Genomic DNA, 19,533 nt, shown 5'->3' with positions numbered 1-19,533 from the left:
AGGCTGGAAAATACACTTAATCTATTTACTTCTGATACTACAGTATTAGGGTGCTCTCTGGTTCTACAAAATGGAGGGACTAAGAACAAGGGAATCTCACAATATATATAGGCCCTGACTACAAGAGGGTGTTAATCTCTTTCTAACCTTTCTATTGGTCAGTTCTGGATTAGCAAATTAAGTTACATTCAATTTTCAAGTTAAGGTGCACAATCTCAATGAGTCATAGGTTACATTCGATGCTCCATTGGTTGAAAGTTTTTACCTTTGTCTGCTAGCACATGATGTTCACCATTAACGAATGCAAATCTGGCATGTAGCCACCCTTTGGCAGAGAAGCCATCTTTAACCCTTGGCATATTACATTCATCAGAGAGATGAAATCTCTCCCTGGGTATTGCAGGTCCTCCATAACTGCTTATGTGCCTTGCCAACTGATTGCAACAATTAAAAGTTGTAGAACTGGGAGTGCAACACTTTCAACAGATACTACCTGAAGCACTATTAACCTGCAAAACTGGTTTGAGACCAAGACAGGGCAGAAAAAATACTGGTACCATGGGCAATGAAGAATCTACAGTATCTGCTCCAAACCTCTGTAAAGTTACATGTACACAGCCTGTGTAAAATGACCCTTAGAGAATGCAGTCTGCCAACTGCATAGTATTTATCCATATGCATGCTGTAAGTGAATCCTGCACTGCAAAAATAGTGAGACGGGTTTGTTGGGCTTATATGAATGTAATTTTCCTGAGCTGTTTTATCATTCACCTTTGAGAAGGAGAAACAAGAAAAACAAGTTAAGTGGGCTGGGAAGGCTGTTCTCGGATGGTGAGACCATGAAATTAATGCTAAATACTTAGTGATGTTATATTGAGAACAAGAAAAAGCAAAGGGGATTCTGAAGTCAGTACCAAAAGTGTGGTAGAGAAATTCTACCGAATATGATTGTTAATGTGTTAACTCGAGGATTGGAAGCCATTTACCTCCAGATATTTGGGACTACAGCTTCCTTAATCCTGGACTTGGCCATCTTTGCCAAAAATATCTGGAGGCACCAGGTCGCCTATCTCTGTCAGCATATCTACAACAGGGCAGTCCTTGATATTTGGAGCCCAGTCCTTGATATTTGTCCATTGTTATTTGAGTAAATGGACTGCAGGGGCTTGTTGCCCTCCGGCAGTTGATAGGAGAACCGTTTTCAAAAAGAGCAACACTGCCTGGGTCAACGCAAAGCCGCGCGCCCGAGGAACGCGCAGTGTGCGGCGGGTAGGGAAGCGGGGGAACTTGCTCCCTTAGCTTGACTTTCAGCGGGTTTTGCGGGGGGGGGGGAGAGGATGAACAGTGCGCGCGCGCAGAGCGCTGCTTCTCTCAGGCGAGCCCTCCCACCCGCTCAGTGACTGAAATTGGTCGCCGTGTGATTGGTCGAGGCGAAAGAAACGTCGGACACCGAAGTCACGTGGCCCTAGAGGGTCATGGGCGGGGCTGGTGCTGGTGCTGGTGACACCCTCTCGCCTCCTCCTCTCCGCCCCTCTTTCCTTCCATGCAGCCACGGAAGTTCGGAGCGGTGGACGGGCCCGCCAAAGGTGTAGCCATGGCCGGTGTGCTCTCCTACGAGAGCTTGGTGCATGCCGTGGCTGGAGCTGTGGTGAGTGGACTACGGCCGGCGCCGGTTCGCCCTGAAAGAGGGCGCCGGTTCGTAGGGGCCGTATGGGAGGGCTCCAATGCTGGCGCCTCGGGGTGGGACGTCGATGAAGGGAGTCCTGGGCTCGTTCTTCTCGATAACTAGTCGGCTGCATCATAGCCTTGTGTACAGCGCTGGAAGTAGGGCTTTCCCCCGGACTTAGCTTCAGCTGATGCTTCCGCGCCCAAACTGCCCTGAGGAAGGTGAATACAGGCGACCACAATTGCGCGTGTTTTCGTCAGCGATGGCCTGTCAAGTAGCGAGGATAATTTTACCATTTCTGTGTTCCCTCACTTGGGGGGGGGGATGTGTGGCATAAATTCTCCCCTTTTTCGTTCCTGAAACTGGGGCCCATGGGGGCTTTTTCCCTAAGTCCTATGGCAACGTGAGGGGAGTAGTGATCAGTAAAATCGCAACTGAGCTTTTCCTTGCGTGGAGTTTCCAATAAAACTTGCACTCCCAACTGTTAAAAAAAAGAAAGTTAAGAGATACAACATTTTGAAAGCAACATGTAGGTTGCACTACAGGCAACTACCTTTACCAAGTGCACACCGTGCTAAGTTATCACTTGGTTATCTATCAGTCTAGGATCAAGAAGCCTGTCTGGTGAAAACCAAAGTCCATACTTGCATAGCTAACATTATTCTTTCTTGGAAAAGTCAAGGGGTTATCATAAAAGGGTTAGGGAATTGCCCTTTGCTCCCCAATGTCATCTATGGCATAAATATTTTTAGTAAACAGTAATAAATTGCTTGAACTGTTTTAGCTTATCTTCTTGTTGCACCCAGTTCCACTCTGCTGCCTTGAGATGCCAGGATTAAGAAACTTTTCAGTTTTTCAATCTTCTCCCCTGTCTTTTTAGTTTCTTGTTCTTGTATAGTTCTTCTACAACTATTTTAATAGTTGTTCTAATAATAAACTTTTGATTTGACACAATACAGAGTTTGATAAGAGAGAAATCATTGTAGATATCTGCCACTTTGGGGATAGAGTGCTTTTGGCTGTATCCAGCAATCCTCATCATGGGAGAATTGCAAGGTTCCCATACAGCAGCAGTTCTCGAACTGTAGGGGAAAATTACACTGTTCTAGTGTTGTGTTATAAAAATCATGGGCCCTGGCCAGAACTCCATTAGCCTGTTGAATTATCTGGCTCTAGTCAAAACAGCTTGTCAGAAAAAATAAATCAAAAGCAGGAACAAGTCCAGATACCTTGAACTGCTCTGCAACCTTTCTGTATCCCACTTAAATAAAGTTGTTGGACTATAGTTTGAGAACTTCTGCAGTATTTGTAAGGTCCAGGAACTTGAGACAGACAACAGGTTGTTCCTTTCAAGGAGAAGAAAGTTTTCCTCCCCCAATTGGATGCTTCTCTGTCAAAAAGTCTTTCTACTTTCTGCCCTTGCAGATTCTCTCAGACTATTCCTGTTGTAAACTGATGCTCTAGTACTGTGTATCTTCTTAGTATCTACTAGTATTGACTTGTGGTTGTTCTGCAACTAGATTCTTCATCCTCTGAACCCTTGTGATTGCCTCATCACTTCCTCTTTGGTACACTAGAAGGCCTCCACTGGAGTCACAAACATAAGGGATTTGCCATTTGTGCTTTTGAACTTTTGTAAAACAACCTGTACTTTACATAAGCATTCCAGCCATTATCCTTCTAGCTCTAGTGTGCTTCCTACTTTCTGCTGCATTCTCATGTTCTGACATTCCTCTCTGCTGCCTGTTTGCCTCACCATACTTGAATACCTTTCCCACTAGGCACCCTAACTGTAATTCCTTATAAGATGTCTCTTCTGCTTTATGCTTCTTGAGCAATCTTCTATTTCATATGAGATTGCTTTGGCAACCAACTCCTCAGGTCATATCCTATATAGAGAAGTTTCATGTTTGTGTTCTCTTTGTTATTGCTTTACTTTTTTAAAGTTAGCTTCTAGAATATCCTAGCGTTCAAAATAGTTTATGTAATACTTTTAAAATTAGATTTTTGAGTTGGTAGAAGTTTTCACATAGAACTTTCTCAGATTAACATGGAGATTAGAGTTAAAGCATAGAATTTTGCAATCCTAATACCTGTTTATAAGGACTCATTCCTATCAGATCCAGTCATAAGCCACTGAACTGGTTTACAAGTAACCAGTGCAGATCGGGAAGCGCAGCGGAGGCAATCTTCACCTCTACTGTGCCTCCTGCTCTGCAATTTAGCTAGACAGAGGTTTTCATCAGGGAAGGGGAGGGATAGAAGCTGGGGAGGCCTAGGGCTATGGCATAAGCCATCCACTATCCTCCCCACCACACCAGCACACACCCTTTTCTTTCCCTATGAGATCTTTGTCATGGTTCTTGCACCAGCTGCAAGGGGGAGGGAACGGGGAGCTTGGACTCCTGCGTCTGAGGTCAGAGTGCTGTCTTCAGTCTTGGATCTAGGAATCCAAACTTACTTGTTCTCTAAGTAAGACATTTTTCCAACAACAAAGATCTGTCTTCTTCTCTAAGGATCTACTCTTTTAAGTGCTTGCTTAACACTGAGTTTGAGACAGGAATGGAATTGGATCACCCTATTTTGCCTAATCAATATATCATTTATCTTAGGCTATACCTTATTCAGCAAACAATCTTGTTTCTGTTTTATTGGACTCCACATCTTTTTAATAACGGTTTGTCTAATTCACATAATTGTTGGAGATGTAATGCACCTAATGCTTTTTTTATCCATATGTTTTGACTGTGCCCAATAGTTGCCTCTTTTTGGGGGGCAGTCATTATATGGACAAACTTTCTATTGGAACACTCTTTACTATTGAATAATGTACTTATCCTCTTAAACTATTTACCAGTTTCTTAAAAGTTAACTTATGGTCAGCGTAAATGGATTTTCCGAGCCTCTTTGACAGCCAAAAGACTATTACAACATTGGAAGAACAAATACCAGCCTTCTTTAATACAATGGATTGAAGACCTAACAATGCTATCTACATTTAAATAAGTATATATAGGGGGCATTTGTGTATTGATAAATATATGGATTTTTGGTTTACTTTTCTTGAAGTTTACACAGAATCTCCTGCCTTTTTTAGAAGGCTGTATTTAATAGACTATTGAAATTTTTTATGCATGTAATTTCTTTCTTTTTCTTCCCCCCTTTTTTCTCTTCAAGATTTGTTGTGTTTTGTTAAAATCACAAAACATTAATTAAAAAAAAACACTGAGTAAATGCAAGACCCACACACACATATTATATTTTTGGACAATGATTGTACTTTGGCAAGCATCCCCTTCTTTGTGCAAATGTGGAACACTAGGACACGCTCAGTTGCTCTTAGAATATATAGATATACAAGGCCCAGTTGGTAGTTCATTGTCCATGCTTGTAGAACCTAGATTTCTTTATCAGCATCTTAGGTCGCATATGTATGGGTGAGAGAGATATTGAAGTACATAGTTTTTCTGAAAGAAGTATAACCTTCTGGTAGCTGAACCATCAACAGAAATTGCTACATATCCTGATATTATCTGCACAGCTGCAAAGGCTACAAATGAATTCTTCGTGTGTGAACTTCTATTCCCGAGATTCTGAAAAACACTAGATTCTTCATTAAAAGCTAGATGTTGCAGTTCATGGAACCATGCAGAACTATTTCCTGTGTGTTGTACTTCTCTGTTTTAGTGACCACCATAATCTCCCCAGGATAGGGTTTGGTAGTAAACTGTAAATTTAGTGGTCCAATTTGTCTTGAATACACATCTTAAAAGTACAAATTTGTATTAATATTTGCAGCCTTCATACTGAGATAATCTGTTTAAAGCAATTTACATTCTGGTTGGATTTTGTGGTGCACCCTCCCACTCCGCCCCCCCTTTTTTTTTTTCTCTTCTGAGACTGGTAGAACTTTGGGCTGGGAGCACTTAAGGAAAAATATTTGTGGTGATTGTAGTAATGTCAGTTTCTGGTGTGCTATATCTTTGCAATAATTTAGAAAGTATTGCAGAAAAATCTCTCCTCACTTCAGAGTGTTCGTAGTTTTGCAGATTATTATTATTATTATTATTTATTGCATTTTTATACTGCCCAATAGTCGAAGCTCCCTGGGCGGTTCACAAAACCTAAAACAATTCAAAGTATAAAACAGTGTAAAAACATGATATAAAATACACATTAAAATGGATTAAAACATACCATACATGATTAAAACATCCTGAAAACATTCTAAAATTTCACTGGATAGGCCTGCCGGAATAGATCAGTCTTTATTGCTTTTTTAAATTCTAAAAAACTGTCAAGTTGACGAATCTCCTCCGGCAGGCCATTCCACAGTCTGGGAGCAGCAGAAGAAAAAGTCCTCTGGGTAACAGTTGTTAATCTAGTTTTTGCTAGCTGAAGTGGATTCTTCCCAGAGGACCTGAGTGTGCGGGGCAGATTGTTCGGGAGAAGACGATCCCACAGGTAGCCTGGACCCAAACCATGTAGGGCTTTAAAGGTAATAACCAACACTTTGTACTTTGCCCGGAAACAAATCAGCAGCCAGTGAAGAGATTTTAAAACTGGTATAATGTGGTCACCCCTAGGTGTACCAGTGACCAGCCTGGCTGCCATATTTTGGACTAATTGAAGTTTCCGGACTAGGCACAGAGGTAGCCCCATGTAGAGCGCATTGCAGAAGTTGAGCCTTGAAGTTACCAGTGCGTGCACTACCGTCTTTAGGTCTTCCAACTCTAGGAAGGGGCGCAGCTGGCGTATCGGCTGAAGCTGATAGTTGGCACTCCTGGCCGTCGTATCTATCTGGGCTGTCATTTGGAGCGACGGATCCAGGAGTACCCCCAAGCTGCGAACACAGTCTTTCAGGGGGAGTGTAACCCCACACAGAACCGGTTGACACACCTCCAAACCCAGGTTGTGGCCTTTGACAGCAAGCACCTCCGTCTTGTCTGAATTCAGCTTCAGTTTGTTTTTCCTCATCCAGCCCATTACCGCTTCCAAGCATTCATTCAGAGGAGACACACTATCCTTAGCTGATGCTGTTGTCGAAGGCATAGAGAAATATATTTGGGTGTCACCAGCATACTGATAGCACCCCGCCCCATGCCTCCGGATGAACTGTCCCAGTGGTTTCATGTAAATATTAAATAGCATTGGGGAACGAATGGCATCTTGTGGTACACCGCACAGCAGCTTCTTTTTTGAGGAGCAGCTATCCCCAAGCATCACCATCTGGAACCTGCCCGAGAGGTAGGACTGGAACCACCAAAGGACAGAGCCCCCGATTCCCAGTCCCCTCAGGCAATCCAGAAGGATACCATGGTCAATGGTATCGAAAGCAATAAATATACAATAAATGCATTCTTGTAACCCTTCCTTTGAAGCAGATCAATGTTACCCTTGTTTTATGTATGAAGGATTGGGTCTACAAACGCACTCAGCAGTAGCAAGTTGATCTTTAATTCTGGTGATCGCCTTTCACAGCCCAAAGTGAGAGTTGGGAGGGCTTCTCCCTAACCTCACACAAGTGCTTTCAAAACCTAGTGTGAGGTTGTAAACTATGAGCCTTCTCCTGAGCCTGAAAGGGCTAGGGCTTCCCCTTGACATCATGATGAGCTTCACTGAAGTTGTGAGATTTTTTGCAGTGAGACAAGTGCTTCTGTAGCTCAGCTTGAAGTGAGAGACAAGAGCTGACCCTTCTACAAGTTTGAGGAAGAGCATAGTCAGTTATTATCGCAAATTTTGGCTAGCTTAGGCCAGCCAGAATTTGTGAATCTTTGGAGCGACTTTCCCAGGGTCACCCAAGCATTTTTTCTGAAATGAGATTTGAAGCAGGCCCCATATATAATTCTCCATTGGATGAACCACACTTGTTTGTGTGATGTCACTTTACTGATTTTGGGATTTGCCTACAGCTATACGTACATATTCTTAAAATTATACTGCATAAGAAATGAAGATGTAGCCAGTTAAGAAAGCAAAGAGAATAGTGAACATTGTATTCAGAATCCTGGGTATTGCAAACTTCTGTATCAGAACTTGGTGAAAACTGTGATTAAATCATGCACCAGTTCCCACAGCTTTGGCATTACTCATACTGATAATCAAATTCAGTGCCTCTGGCCATTTTAAAACAGCCCTTTTGCATGTATGTATATTTGAAGGTCGTAGCTCATCCAAGAAAAGTTCATTAAGAATGGTATGCTGTTATAGAAGGTAACATATGAAATTATCACTTGTCTTTGCCTTGTTATACTGAGAATTTGTTCAGACTTGTATAGGTGTTGCAGTTATGGGAGTGAACTTGAGTAATTTTAGCTCAGTCCAGACAAGACAGAGGTACTGTTGGTCAATAGGCAAACTAATCTGGAATGGAGGTACACCCTGTTCCAGATGGGTGGCACTCACTCTCAAGGATTAGGTCCACAGCTAGGGCTGCTTCTTAATTGGCACTCTTTGAGGGTCTGGTAGCTGCTGTCACCAGAAGCGCCTTTGCCTAGCTTTGACTAGTGTACCCATTGTACCCACTTCCTGGAGAAGACAATTCCAGCCATAGAGAACCATGTCTTAATCATCTCCCATTTAGATTATTGCAACATACTTTATGAGGGGATGCCACTGAAGAGAGCCAGTGTGGTGTAGTGGCTAAGGTGTTGGGCTGGGAGTCGGGAGATTTGGGTTCTAGTCCCCACTCAGCCATAGAAACCCACTGGGTGACTTTGGGCCAGTCACATACTCTCAGCTCAACCTACCTCATAGGGTTGTTGTGAGGATAACATGGAGAGGAGGAGGATTATGTATGCCACCTTGGGTTTCTTGGAGGAAAAAAGGCAGGATATAAATAAATAAAATAAGAGCATTTGGAAATTGCAGCCAGTGCAAAATGGGGCATCCAGATTGCTTTTTGGCACAGGCTCCATTGACTATATCACACTGGTCTTGTATCAACTGCACTGCAATGGCTCTCAATTCATTTCTGGGCACAAGTTGCTGGTATTTTTATTATTAATATTATTTATATTTCTATACTGCCCCATAGCTGAAGCTCTCTGGGGGTTTATGCAAGATTAAAACATTTAAAAAACATATACAAAATTTAAACAACAAAAACATACAACATTCACAGAAAAAAAATCTAAAAACAATTTTAAACAACTTTATAAACAACTATAAAAACAGATCGAGGATCGATGAAGCTCTAGAAAGACTTCATTCTTTCATATCAATCTGTCTATAGTTTAAGATCTTTTTGAAGGCCCTTCTGTAGATCCCACCAACAAGAGAGTTTAGGTTGGCAACACAGTGTCTGCGGAATTCTCTTCCTCTTAGACTGCCTCCCTGTTTGTTCAGTTTTAGATGGGTGTTTAACACATTTTTGTTCCTTGTGGCTTTTTAATATTTTAAGGACACAATCTATCCATGTTTAGACAGAAAAACTCATACAACTCCCAGCATGCCCCAGTAAGCATGGCTATCTGTGGGATGCTGGGCGTTTTGGGACTTTTTTCTGTCTAAACATGCATGGGATTGCATCCTAAATATATTCCTTCTGCACCATAGTCTATTTTTAAGATTTTCTCCAGCTTTTAATTCTGTTGTTTGTGATGTTTTAAAGTGTTTAGATTGACTTCAAGTGTAAGTCATCTTGGAAACCCTGTCAAAGCCAAAGGGTGGCTCATAAATTTATAAATAAATAAATAATAGTATGTATTGATAATGTGCATGACTTCAATCATAAATTACTTTGCTTAAAAGTGAATACCATTGATATAAAATGGCATTCTGTTTTTCTAGTTTTGTTTTTAAAAACAGAAGTTTAGTCTTGAAAAGCCTGTGTTTTTAACAAGATGTTTATTCATATACAGAAATATATGGAGGCTTTTGTGCTGGGATATGCCTTAATACTGGTTGTAACTCATTACAGAGCTGCATAAACCCATGTATTACAATAAAGCTAACTTTTATATGTTAAACTTTTAGGGTAGCGTGACTGCAATGACTGTTTTTTATCCTCTGGATACAGCTAGATTAAGACTTCAAGGTAAGCAAACATATACTGATGTATTTAGTGTTTGTGAATGTTATTTTCAGTTTGGCTTTTTATTTATTGCAATCATATCCCACCATTCTTTTAAGGTGTTCAAAGCAGCATACCCGGAGCTGTCCAGCTTTATTCTTGATACAAGCCTGTGAGGCAGTTTAGTCTGTAAGCTAGTGGGTTGCCCACGGAGCGTCATGGTTGAGCATGGCTTTGAACCCAGGTTTTCCGAGTCACCTCTAAAGAAGTTCTGGCATTAGCAATTTGTAATAAGCAATTATTTTTCTTCAAATAAGAAGAACGTTTGTTGTTACAGAGATAAAGGATTCCAAAGGAAACAATGGGTTGTATTCAAAATTAATCCTTCTTAGAGTAGACCCATTGAAATGAATGGGGCTTAAGTTATGTAAGTTAGACTAACATTGGATACAATCCCTTATTCCCATGAATAGATGTGCTCATATTTTAAAAAAATATGCACATCGTTTTCTGTACATGTACTTCTAGAGTTTGGAAGAGAAAGATTGATATGTCTAGAGACTCTGGTATTGAGAAGTGTGAAGGTGTTTTCAAGTTATCACTAGCACATTTCCCCCCTTTTAATTCAGTGTTTGGGCTTAAAGGCCAAGCAGAGGAAGGAAGCTTTTGAAATTGAAAGCTAGGAAAGAATGTGATCACTTCTTGGAGAAGAAATAAATTAGTTAACCCTGTGAAATGAATTCAAAGCAGCTTTAGTCATGATACAGATGTGGGATGAGCAGAAAGCACAAGTTCTTTTTCCATTTTGTCCAAAATACTACTTATGTACTTTATTCCATGTCTTAATTTGTGGCCTGCTTCCTATATCTCTCCATGAGTCAAACAGCATAAGTTCTGTTAAATATGAAACAGAGAACTCTGGAGATAGGAAATGCAAGCCACTTGCATTTTCTGCTTCCCCATCCACATCTGAAGTTGCTGTTAGGTCAGCCAACTCTAGTATTCTTGGATGAGACTGATTATTTGGAACCATATCAGTCAGGGTTCAGGCCAGGTTTTGGCATGGAATCATCCTTGTTTGTGCTATATGATGACCTATGTCAGGATAAAGATGGGTACTGTGACCTTGTTGATTCCATTTGATCTCTCGGTGGCTTTTGATACCATCAAACATGTTATCCTTCTGGGGTGACTGAGTTAGGAGTGGGAGTTTCACTCTGGTTTCACTCTTATTTGGGAGGTTAGCTCCATAAGGTGGTGCTTGGGAAACATTGTTTGGCTTTGTGGATTCTCCAGTGTGGGATTCTGCAGGGGTGAGTTTTGTTCCCTATGCTGTTCAGTGCCTACAGAAAACAGTTGAATTGTCTGGATTTTTAGAGTGCGTTGTCATTAGTATGCTGATGACATGCAGCTCTGCTTCTTCTTTTCATCTTCATCAGGTGAGGCTGTGTATGTGATAGATCTGTGCCTGGCTGTGACAATGGAGTGGATGAGGGTTAATAAACTGAAACTCAATTCAGGCAAGACTGAAATGCTATTAGTGGGAAGTTCTTCTGACTGGATGTTGCTCAACCTATTCTGGATGGGGTTGCGGGATGAAGGAGCAGGCTCGTAGCTTGCGGGTTGTCCTAGAATCGTCTCTGTTACTTGAGCTCAGATGGCTTCAGTGGCACAGAGTGTATTCTATCAACTTTGGTTGGTGGCCCAACTACATTCCTATCTGGGCAGGGATAACCTAGCTTCAATTGTCTGTGCTCTGATAACTTCCAAGTTAGATTACTACAATGCCGTCTACGTGGGGCTGCCTTTGAAGATGGTTCAGAAGCTGCCACTTGTGCAAAATGTAGCAGCCAGATTGATAACAGGGACCAAGAGGTCCAAACATATAAGACTGACTGTAGCCCACTCTCACTGGCTACCTGCATGTTACCAAGCCCAATTCAAGATGCTGGTTTTAACCTAGAAAGACTTACACAGCTCAACATCTTAGCACATCCTCTGGGTGCCTACTCCAAGGGAGGCTTTGAAGACAGCAACAAGGGGAGAGGGCTTTCTCAGTGATGGCCCTCCAATTATGGAATGATCTCCCTGATGAGGCCCGTCTGGTACCAACTTTGTTACCTTTTTTTGCCAAGTGAGGACTTCTATCTTTTCTCAGGCATTTGGCAGCATATGATAAGTTATAATTGTTCCCGGATTTCTTTTATGGTTTGGCGGATTGCTCAAAGTTGTTTTTCAACATATGTTATCTCTGTATGTACTGTCTGTGTTTTGTTTATGTTTTTCAATTTTGCATATTATATTTTTAATGTTTTTAATCTTTGTAAACTGCTCAGAGAGCTTCAGCTATGGGCTGGAATAGAAATGTAATAAATAAATAAAATTGGAATGAGTAATTATTCTATCTTTTCTTCCAGTTGATGAAAAACGCAAATCTAAAAGAACGCACACAGTGCTGTTGGAGATAATAAAAGAAGAAGGCCTGTAAGTACAGTACCTTTTAATCGGTAGAACAAACTCAGTGTTGCAGGCTGCAATTTGCATCAGGAGGGTGAAGGCACTATTAGAGTCCAGTCCTTGTGTGATCTAATAAAAATATGAGTCTTTCAAAAAGGGTATTGTGTTAAAAGCACATTATAGTATTGTTGGTGATGCATCTTTGTTCTGTAATTCAAAACACCCTTACTTACAATTAAAACAAAGGATCAAGCACTCTCTACTAAGAGAATTAATGCAACACTCTTTATTTCTAGTGCTACAATAAGAATTCCCAGACAGGTATGGAACAGGCTGAAACACTGAACAGTTTTTAGGCCTTCGGTGTTACCTGAATAATGTTGCTAATTATGATAAGGAATGGTTGTAGTAAATTATTGCAAATCAGTAAGCCTTCATAGAGTTATAGAAACATAGAATAGTAAGAGTTGGAATGGACCTGTAAGGCCATCAAGTCCAACCCCCTGCTCAATGCTGAAATCCACCATAAAGCATGCCTGACAGATGGCATCTTGAAGGCCTCTAGTGTGGGAGAGCCCATGACCTCCCTAGGCAATTATTTCCATAATATAATAAGGAATGATTTTTTGTGACAGGAAATATTTCAACAGTTGTGCTGTTGTTCCTCCCCCTCCAACTTTAGGTACTATTTTTTTTGGTCCATCAGTAAAACACTTGGTCCTGTGCACATTTCACTCAGAAATAAGTGCCACTAAGTTCAATTCGATTTAATACCATTCTTATTAATCAAAGATATTTGGTAACTTTGAAAGTTTAGTCAGTCACTTTGTTTTTTGAGGGCTTAAAAACCTGTTTTGCAGGCAGGTATTGTAATATTTAGATCTGGGTCAGGCTGCTGATGCTGTTGCTTTACTTCTTGCTAATGTTGGTTGCATGATATTTACTTTTGCTTTGGTTTCTTCCTTAGACTTGCACCATATCGAGGGTGGTTCCCTGTTATCTCCAGCCTTTGTTGTTCCAACTTCGTTTATTTCTATACATTTAACAGTTTAAAGACTCTGTGGGTCAAAGGTCATCATTCAACCACTGGAAAAGACTTGGTTCTTGGGGTGGTTGCAGGTAATGAAATCCTACCAGTTGTGCTACAAGTTGAAATTGAGGGGTTTAATCAATTCATATATTACATTCCTTGAGCTCTTCTGCCTATGTCACTTTACTTTGCATCAAACCAGAGAATGTATTTGTGAGTATTAAGGTGTGTTCCTGTTATGAAAAGAAAACTTGTTTTTCCTGCTTGGCACAGCAGATTATGTACATCATCACACATCACCCTGCCAACTCTAGAACTAGAGCAAGGCAAACTCCTTGACATTTCTGCACATATGCCTCTTTTGAAAATCCTGTCTAGAGCATTATGTGTCTGCTGTTATCTTGGGGTGTACTCTTCTATATTGTCTTAATTACTTTGTACATTGAAGCTAAAGTAACAATTCTGGTTATGGTTGTTTTTAAATTTTATTAGGCATTTATTTACCAAGTTGTTTATGTTGCCTCAGGTATAGTGAATGTTTTGTTAACTACTCCCCTCTGGGTAGTGAACACCCGTCTGAAACTCCAGGGGGCAAAATTTAGAAATGAAGACATTGTACCAACCAACTACAACGGCATTATAGGTAGGCATTTGTTGCTGCTACTTCTTTTAAGAAATGTCATGTTGGTACTGGGCTGACGGCTTTGTTGATCGCAGGCTCTTATTGACAATACAGACAATAGGGCAAGTGTCTTCATTTGCTATTATGCATTTCAGAACAAGAATATAGACACCACCCATTCTAAAACCATGAACTAGTGGCTTATCAACTAAGAGTAAAGACAGACATATTATAAGAAGAGAGTTCATAGCTGATTCCTCTGGGATGGGGTGAGACTGGCCAATCAAATAAGATACCAGCAAATCCAACCATGGCTCAGCAGTCACTTTTGTTTCTCTTCTGCCATGCTTCAGGCAGCCTATCCCCCTTGAAAAATAAAATTGAAAAATGCCACGTGAATATTCGTGTGTTAAATCAGTTTTCCTCTACTAATAATTTTAAAACGGAAAACTGTAAACTGCAAAACTACTGAAGGGATGGGAGGGTGGGTTTTGGTGGTATTATTATGGGAAGCAGACAAGCTGGAGAGTTATAATCCACTTGAACTCAATGGAGTGAGAGTAGTCCTACTGCTCTAAAGATGCTATGTGTGTCTTTTTCCTAAAGTGCCATTGCTTTAATAGTGGTGCAAACTTATATATCCAACAGATAAACTGGAGAGAGGGTTTAGGATTCATTAACAAAAAAGTTACAAAAATTCCAGCTTGCATGATGGGTGAAATGGGTTTAAAAAAAAAAAAAGAGTGTTTAAATTTAAAGTGGATTTTTAAAGATTATTAATTGGATGTTCTAACTTTTTAATTTCCTGTAGGTTTCTGGATTAGAAAAAAAATTATTTAAAATAAAATCAGGATTTAATACAGAATCTTAGTTTCATCTTACTTTATTAAACTTTTTCAAATATATAGTACAGCCTTTTCTTTGTATGTCAAGAGCAAACCATGGTAGAAATATCTGCCTTTGGAGATCAAGCATTATAAATATTGCACAATAGGATGCAATATTTATTATTCATGAATCGAAAATCCTCTTGTAGAGAAGTATTGTTCATACATATTTACTCTTGCTTGAAAAAACATAGTAATACTGGGTACCATTCAAAATTGTGTGAATGGATTTCTCCTTCCTCTCTTCCACCCTCTTCCCTGTGCACACCCAAATCTGATTCATGGGGTCTACCAGTCTTCCAGAAAAGATTTTGGGGGAGGGAGGGGGAATCTGTTCTGCTAATGGTGTCTGTTCCATTGGATTTCACCTGGCATGAGCCTTAACTTGTGTGTCATGTAAACAGTAATGATGAGTGCACTGCCACGATCTACCTCCCAATGGTGGCCCCTCCCTTCCCCAACTGGCACTAGAAGGGCATCTGAGAAAGCATCATTCTCTGGGAGGATGGGAGAAGAAACAAATTAAGCTTGAATTCAGAAGCAGAGAAAAGAAAGATTGTGGGCATAAATCAGGATGTAAAGAGAGTAGGAATACAAAAATGTATGCTGAGTTTCCTGTCTAGGGGCAGTATCCTCTTGTACCCATGCATTAGCAAAACTGTCTGCTAGTGCAGTGGGGAGGTAGCGATTCTAAAAGCAACTCAAAATAAGCAGCATTTCCAGAATGGGGCAGGTCAGAGGTGCTTTCAGAAGGATAAGGGTTAATTTTAAAACAGCTAACTCCCCATTATGCAAGCAGTCTGTCCTGCTGCTGCAGCACAACCAGCTGGAGGGCAACAGTCCCTTTAAATACTGTCCTAGACTGGGAGGCAAATGTGAAAGTTTATTGTGAATGATGCTAGATTGCCAAGCTGATTACAGAATGATAGACAAAAATGTGTAACTAACTACATCCTCTGCAAGCAGGCTGTTGCTGAATATTAAAGATTCTTGTTGCCCCTCTTCATCTTTCTCATCAGATGCCTTTAATCAGATAATAAAAGACGAAGGAATCCTGGCTTTGTGGAATGGTACTTTTCCCTCTCTGCTGTTAGTGTTCAATCCTGCAATACAATTCATGTTCTATGAAGGGCTTAAGCGGAACATTTTGAAGACACAACTGCAGGTGAGATTGCAAGGCCGGCAATCAAGGTGATGTTAAACTCTGATGTCAGTAGTTGGTCCCTTAAAAATATTCTTTTACCCACTTTTTAAACTTAAATATTGCTAGATTTTTTTTTCTGTACTCAAGTAACTATTTACTTATACTGTTACAGCTTTCCTCATTGGATGCATTTGTCATTGGAGCAATAGCCAAAGCAATTGCCACTACCCTCACTTACCCTCTGCAGACAGTACAGTCAATTTTACGGGTAGGTATCTATTGCACCAGTTCACTTTCATTGTATTGTTTCTTTATATAATTACCATTGGTCAGTATTTTACAACTCAAACTGACCATCATTTATTCCTGTTGTAGAAGAGTATGGCTTCTCTTAACCAAGTCTGGAGAAACTGTTAGGAAACTCTTTAATAGTAATATCAATCAATTTACTTGGGTATGTTGTGTTTGCAAATAACAACCGTGGGTTTACAGTTATGAACATAAATAGAAATTCTATTTTTGGGTGTGGGGGGAATATACAATTGATCTAGAGTCTTGTGTATTAACTATATATTATCCCCATACTTTATGATACTGTTCTAAAGGCAACTTAGCCAAATTCCTAGACAGAATTTATTATTATTATTATTATTTATTTATATAGCACCATCAATGTACATGGTGCTGTACAGAGTAAAACAGTAAATAGCAAAACCCTGCCGCATAGACTTACATTCTAATAAAACCATAATAAAACAATAAGGAGGGGAAGAGAAAGCAAACAGGCACAGGGTAGGGTAAACAGGCACTGGGTAGGGTGAACTAACAGTATAAAGTCAGAACAAAATCAAGTTTTAAAAGCTTTAGGAAAGCACAATATTGAAAGTTAACAGCACTTCATCTTCAGAATTGCTTAGGGTTAGTAAATATCTTATAGACACTGCTGTATTCTTACATGCCTTCTTTCATAGACATTGCATGTCACCTTTCCACCTTGGAGTGGACTTAGCAGCCCAATATTCTTTTCCTTCTAGGATTTCAGTTCTTTGCTATGCTGTACCAGCACCGCCTTAGTGATATGCATAATTTTGATTCATGTGGGTTTCTTTGATCAAGGTTCTAATTTTAATTGAACAGATACACATACAGACACACTTAATCTCCTTATAATTTCTGGAGAGTGTGAAGTTCTAACTTGAACAAAGAATATATTCGAACTGAAACCGTGAGAACTAGTTGAAAACAGGGCTGATTCCCCAATATGAGATCTTAATCATAGTAAACAAATAATTGTATTTAATTGCTGGGTTTAGTTAAATATAGTATACAATTGAAAAGGTTTGTTCACACTGTTCTGCATTGTTCTCTTGTGCCTGAAATTACAAAGTGCCACTGGTTTGTCTTGTGTCACACCTCCCAAAACAGAAATTAGGAGAAAATAACACAGAAAAACTGTTTATTGTGTCTTCTTTTCAGTTTGGACGTCACCGACTGAATCCTGAAAACAAAAGACTCGGTAGTCTTAAAAATGTTCTCTATCTTCTTCGACAGAGAATAAAGTAAGCTTTGTATTTTTTAACCTTCTGATCATAATATTGTCTCTCTCCCTATCCAGTTAAATATCCATGTTAAATTACTGTAAATTGTATGCAGTTGTCTTGACTATAAATGGCTAAATAGTTGCATAGCAATTTCTTTCTGAATTAACCATTTGATCTTAAAGTGTTAGCACCTTCACACAATATCAATAATCCTCTCTATGGAGCCTTTTGGTTCTATGCACTTGAAATAATTAGCCATAGCTGGCCATTCTTTCCCAATTGTAATAATTTGCTTCTGCTGCCTACCGCTATGTTTACCCCACTTTTCCACTTGATAGGTATGCAAGACCACTTACAAGAATAAAACAATCCTATGAGAAAATATAGACGTATCAATTCAATTTACAAAAAACAGCAGGAAAAGGGGGAGGTGCTAATATTTTCCATCTCAAAGCTCTGCCGGAATAGTAAATACTAGTTTTGCCTCCACTCTTCCTATACAAGGCCAAGCCAGGAAGACATGATTTCCAGTGGAGCACTCCTTGCTGCATTCTGGACTCAGGAGTGGGACGGGGAAGCCACAAGTGAAGGGAACATTTAAGTTCCTTTCCTTCCAGACCAAATCTACCCATACATTGAGCTAATATTTGGAGAATCTCTTCTAGGTGCCCCACCATTTGATGATCAGAGAGAACCTTCTCAGTGGTGGGACCCCATTTATTGAATTCCCTCCCAGGGAGGCCCACCTGGCACCAACATTGTTATTCTTTTGGCACCAGGCAAAGTTATTTGTTATGCTCCCTGGCTTTTTAAGGTATATTAATGTAAATGGTTTTAAACATGTTATGATTCTTATAGTCTAATTTTTGGAGTTTTGTTTTGTTTTTGTAAACTGCTGCAGAAGTATTGCTGAAGGGCAGTTCACAAATCTTTTAAACAAATAAATAAAATACTTGTAATAAACACTGGTCTGGAATCTGGACTCAGGAGTGGGATAGGGAAGCCACAAGTGAAGGGAAGGTTTAAGTTCCTTTCCTTTCTGTCATTTCTCTGCTGAAAATGCTATCCCAAAGAAGTGGTAGTGTGTAGTTTGCCTTAGGCAACTACATAGAACCAATAGACTACTGGCTCCCTGGGTTTCATTGCAGAGCGTTCAATAGTCTTTGCTATTTGGTGGCTATAAGAAGTGTATTCAGCTCTTAGTGGGCAAAGTATTTTGTTTAGCTTCTTTCATGATTATCCATGCACAAAGATAATAATTGAACTAGTCAGTGAATATCACCTCCCTAAACCTGAGTGAGTCTTAGAAGTGGTTGGTGAAGAGAGGGACATACATTCTTTATCGTATAATCTGGATGGAATGAGAAATTATCTGCCATTTTGTTATCATTGAAAGTGCTTTCTTACTATATATTATACCTGTTCCTTTATAGGCGCTTTGGATTAGCAGGACTCTATAAAGGGCTTGAAGCAAAGCTGCTCCAAACAGTCCTCACTGCTGCACTGATGTTTCTAGTCTATGAAAAACTTATTGCTGCTACTTTCACAGTCATGGGATTAAAGCGTTCACTGAAGAACTGAAGTATGGGCTTCTAGAGCACATTAACTTTAGGAAAAGAAAATTGCTTCTGAGGAACAAAGAAGGCACAATCTGAGGAATGGCTGCATGCCAGAGAAGGTTTCATCTCAAAGGCTACAATATTATTTCCCCATGTTCTTATTCTAAATGAATGCTTCAGAATGTGTCTGAAATGAAGCCTGAAGTGTATTCTGGAAGTATCTGTTACCAGTCACAGTAGGATTATTTGATCATCTTGGAGTTTGGGATTTAGGAAGTAAAATGAAAATGACCATTATACTGCTTCAATGAGTTCGGTTTCTCTCTATATGGCAATGTGGGTATTTCTTGTTGCATTTATTTTTTCTTGCATTTTAAAGTACCATTCCATCAATCATTTTCCATTTGCTGTCAGATTGTATTTCAGGGATTTGATATTGTGTAACCTTCTTCATAATTGGCCCATTAAAAGACTTCACAGAGAACTATACTTTTAGTATAAGCTTTATTTCTTTTATTGGCTAAAAAAATATGAGTTAATCTAGAAGAGTTGTCTTGTGGTCTCTTATACCTCCCCATGTAGTGGCCTAAGAATGCAATCAGAATATGTTGCT

The 19,533-nt window shown here is 39.9% G+C and overlaps 1 protein-coding gene across 2 annotated transcripts; it reads left to right on the top strand.

Annotated features, from left to right (window-relative positions):
* The first annotated feature begins 1,523 nt into the window (after positions 1–1,523).
* Positions 1,524–19,404, top strand: SLC25A17 (solute carrier family 25 member 17). Of its 2 annotated transcripts, none has more exons than XM_063133577.1 (9): positions 1,524–1,648; positions 9,644–9,704; positions 12,098–12,164; positions 13,186–13,256; positions 13,694–13,810; positions 15,696–15,841; positions 15,993–16,088; positions 17,297–17,379; positions 18,795–19,404. In XM_063133577.1, the coding sequence occupies exons 1-9, from the start codon at positions 1,544–1,546 to the stop codon at positions 18,940–18,942; spliced, it is 894 nt and encodes a 297-aa protein (XP_062989647.1). In that variant the 5' UTR covers positions 1,524–1,543; the 3' UTR covers positions 18,943–19,404. The 2 variants fall into 2 exon arrangements, with proteins under 2 accessions (XP_062989647.1, XP_062989645.1); XM_063133575.1 differs by having other exon boundaries at positions 13,105–13,256.
* The last annotated feature ends 129 nt before the right edge of the window (positions 19,405–19,533 follow it).

The sequence above is a fragment of the Elgaria multicarinata genome, chromosome 9 (assembly GCF_023053635.1).
Source record: "Elgaria multicarinata webbii isolate HBS135686 ecotype San Diego chromosome 9, rElgMul1.1.pri, whole genome shotgun sequence".
Taxonomy (NCBI): Eukaryota; Metazoa; Chordata; class Lepidosauria; order Squamata; family Anguidae; genus Elgaria; species Elgaria multicarinata.
The sequence above is the reverse complement of the archived record's forward strand: the minus strand, read 5'-3'. Positions and strand labels throughout refer to the sequence as shown.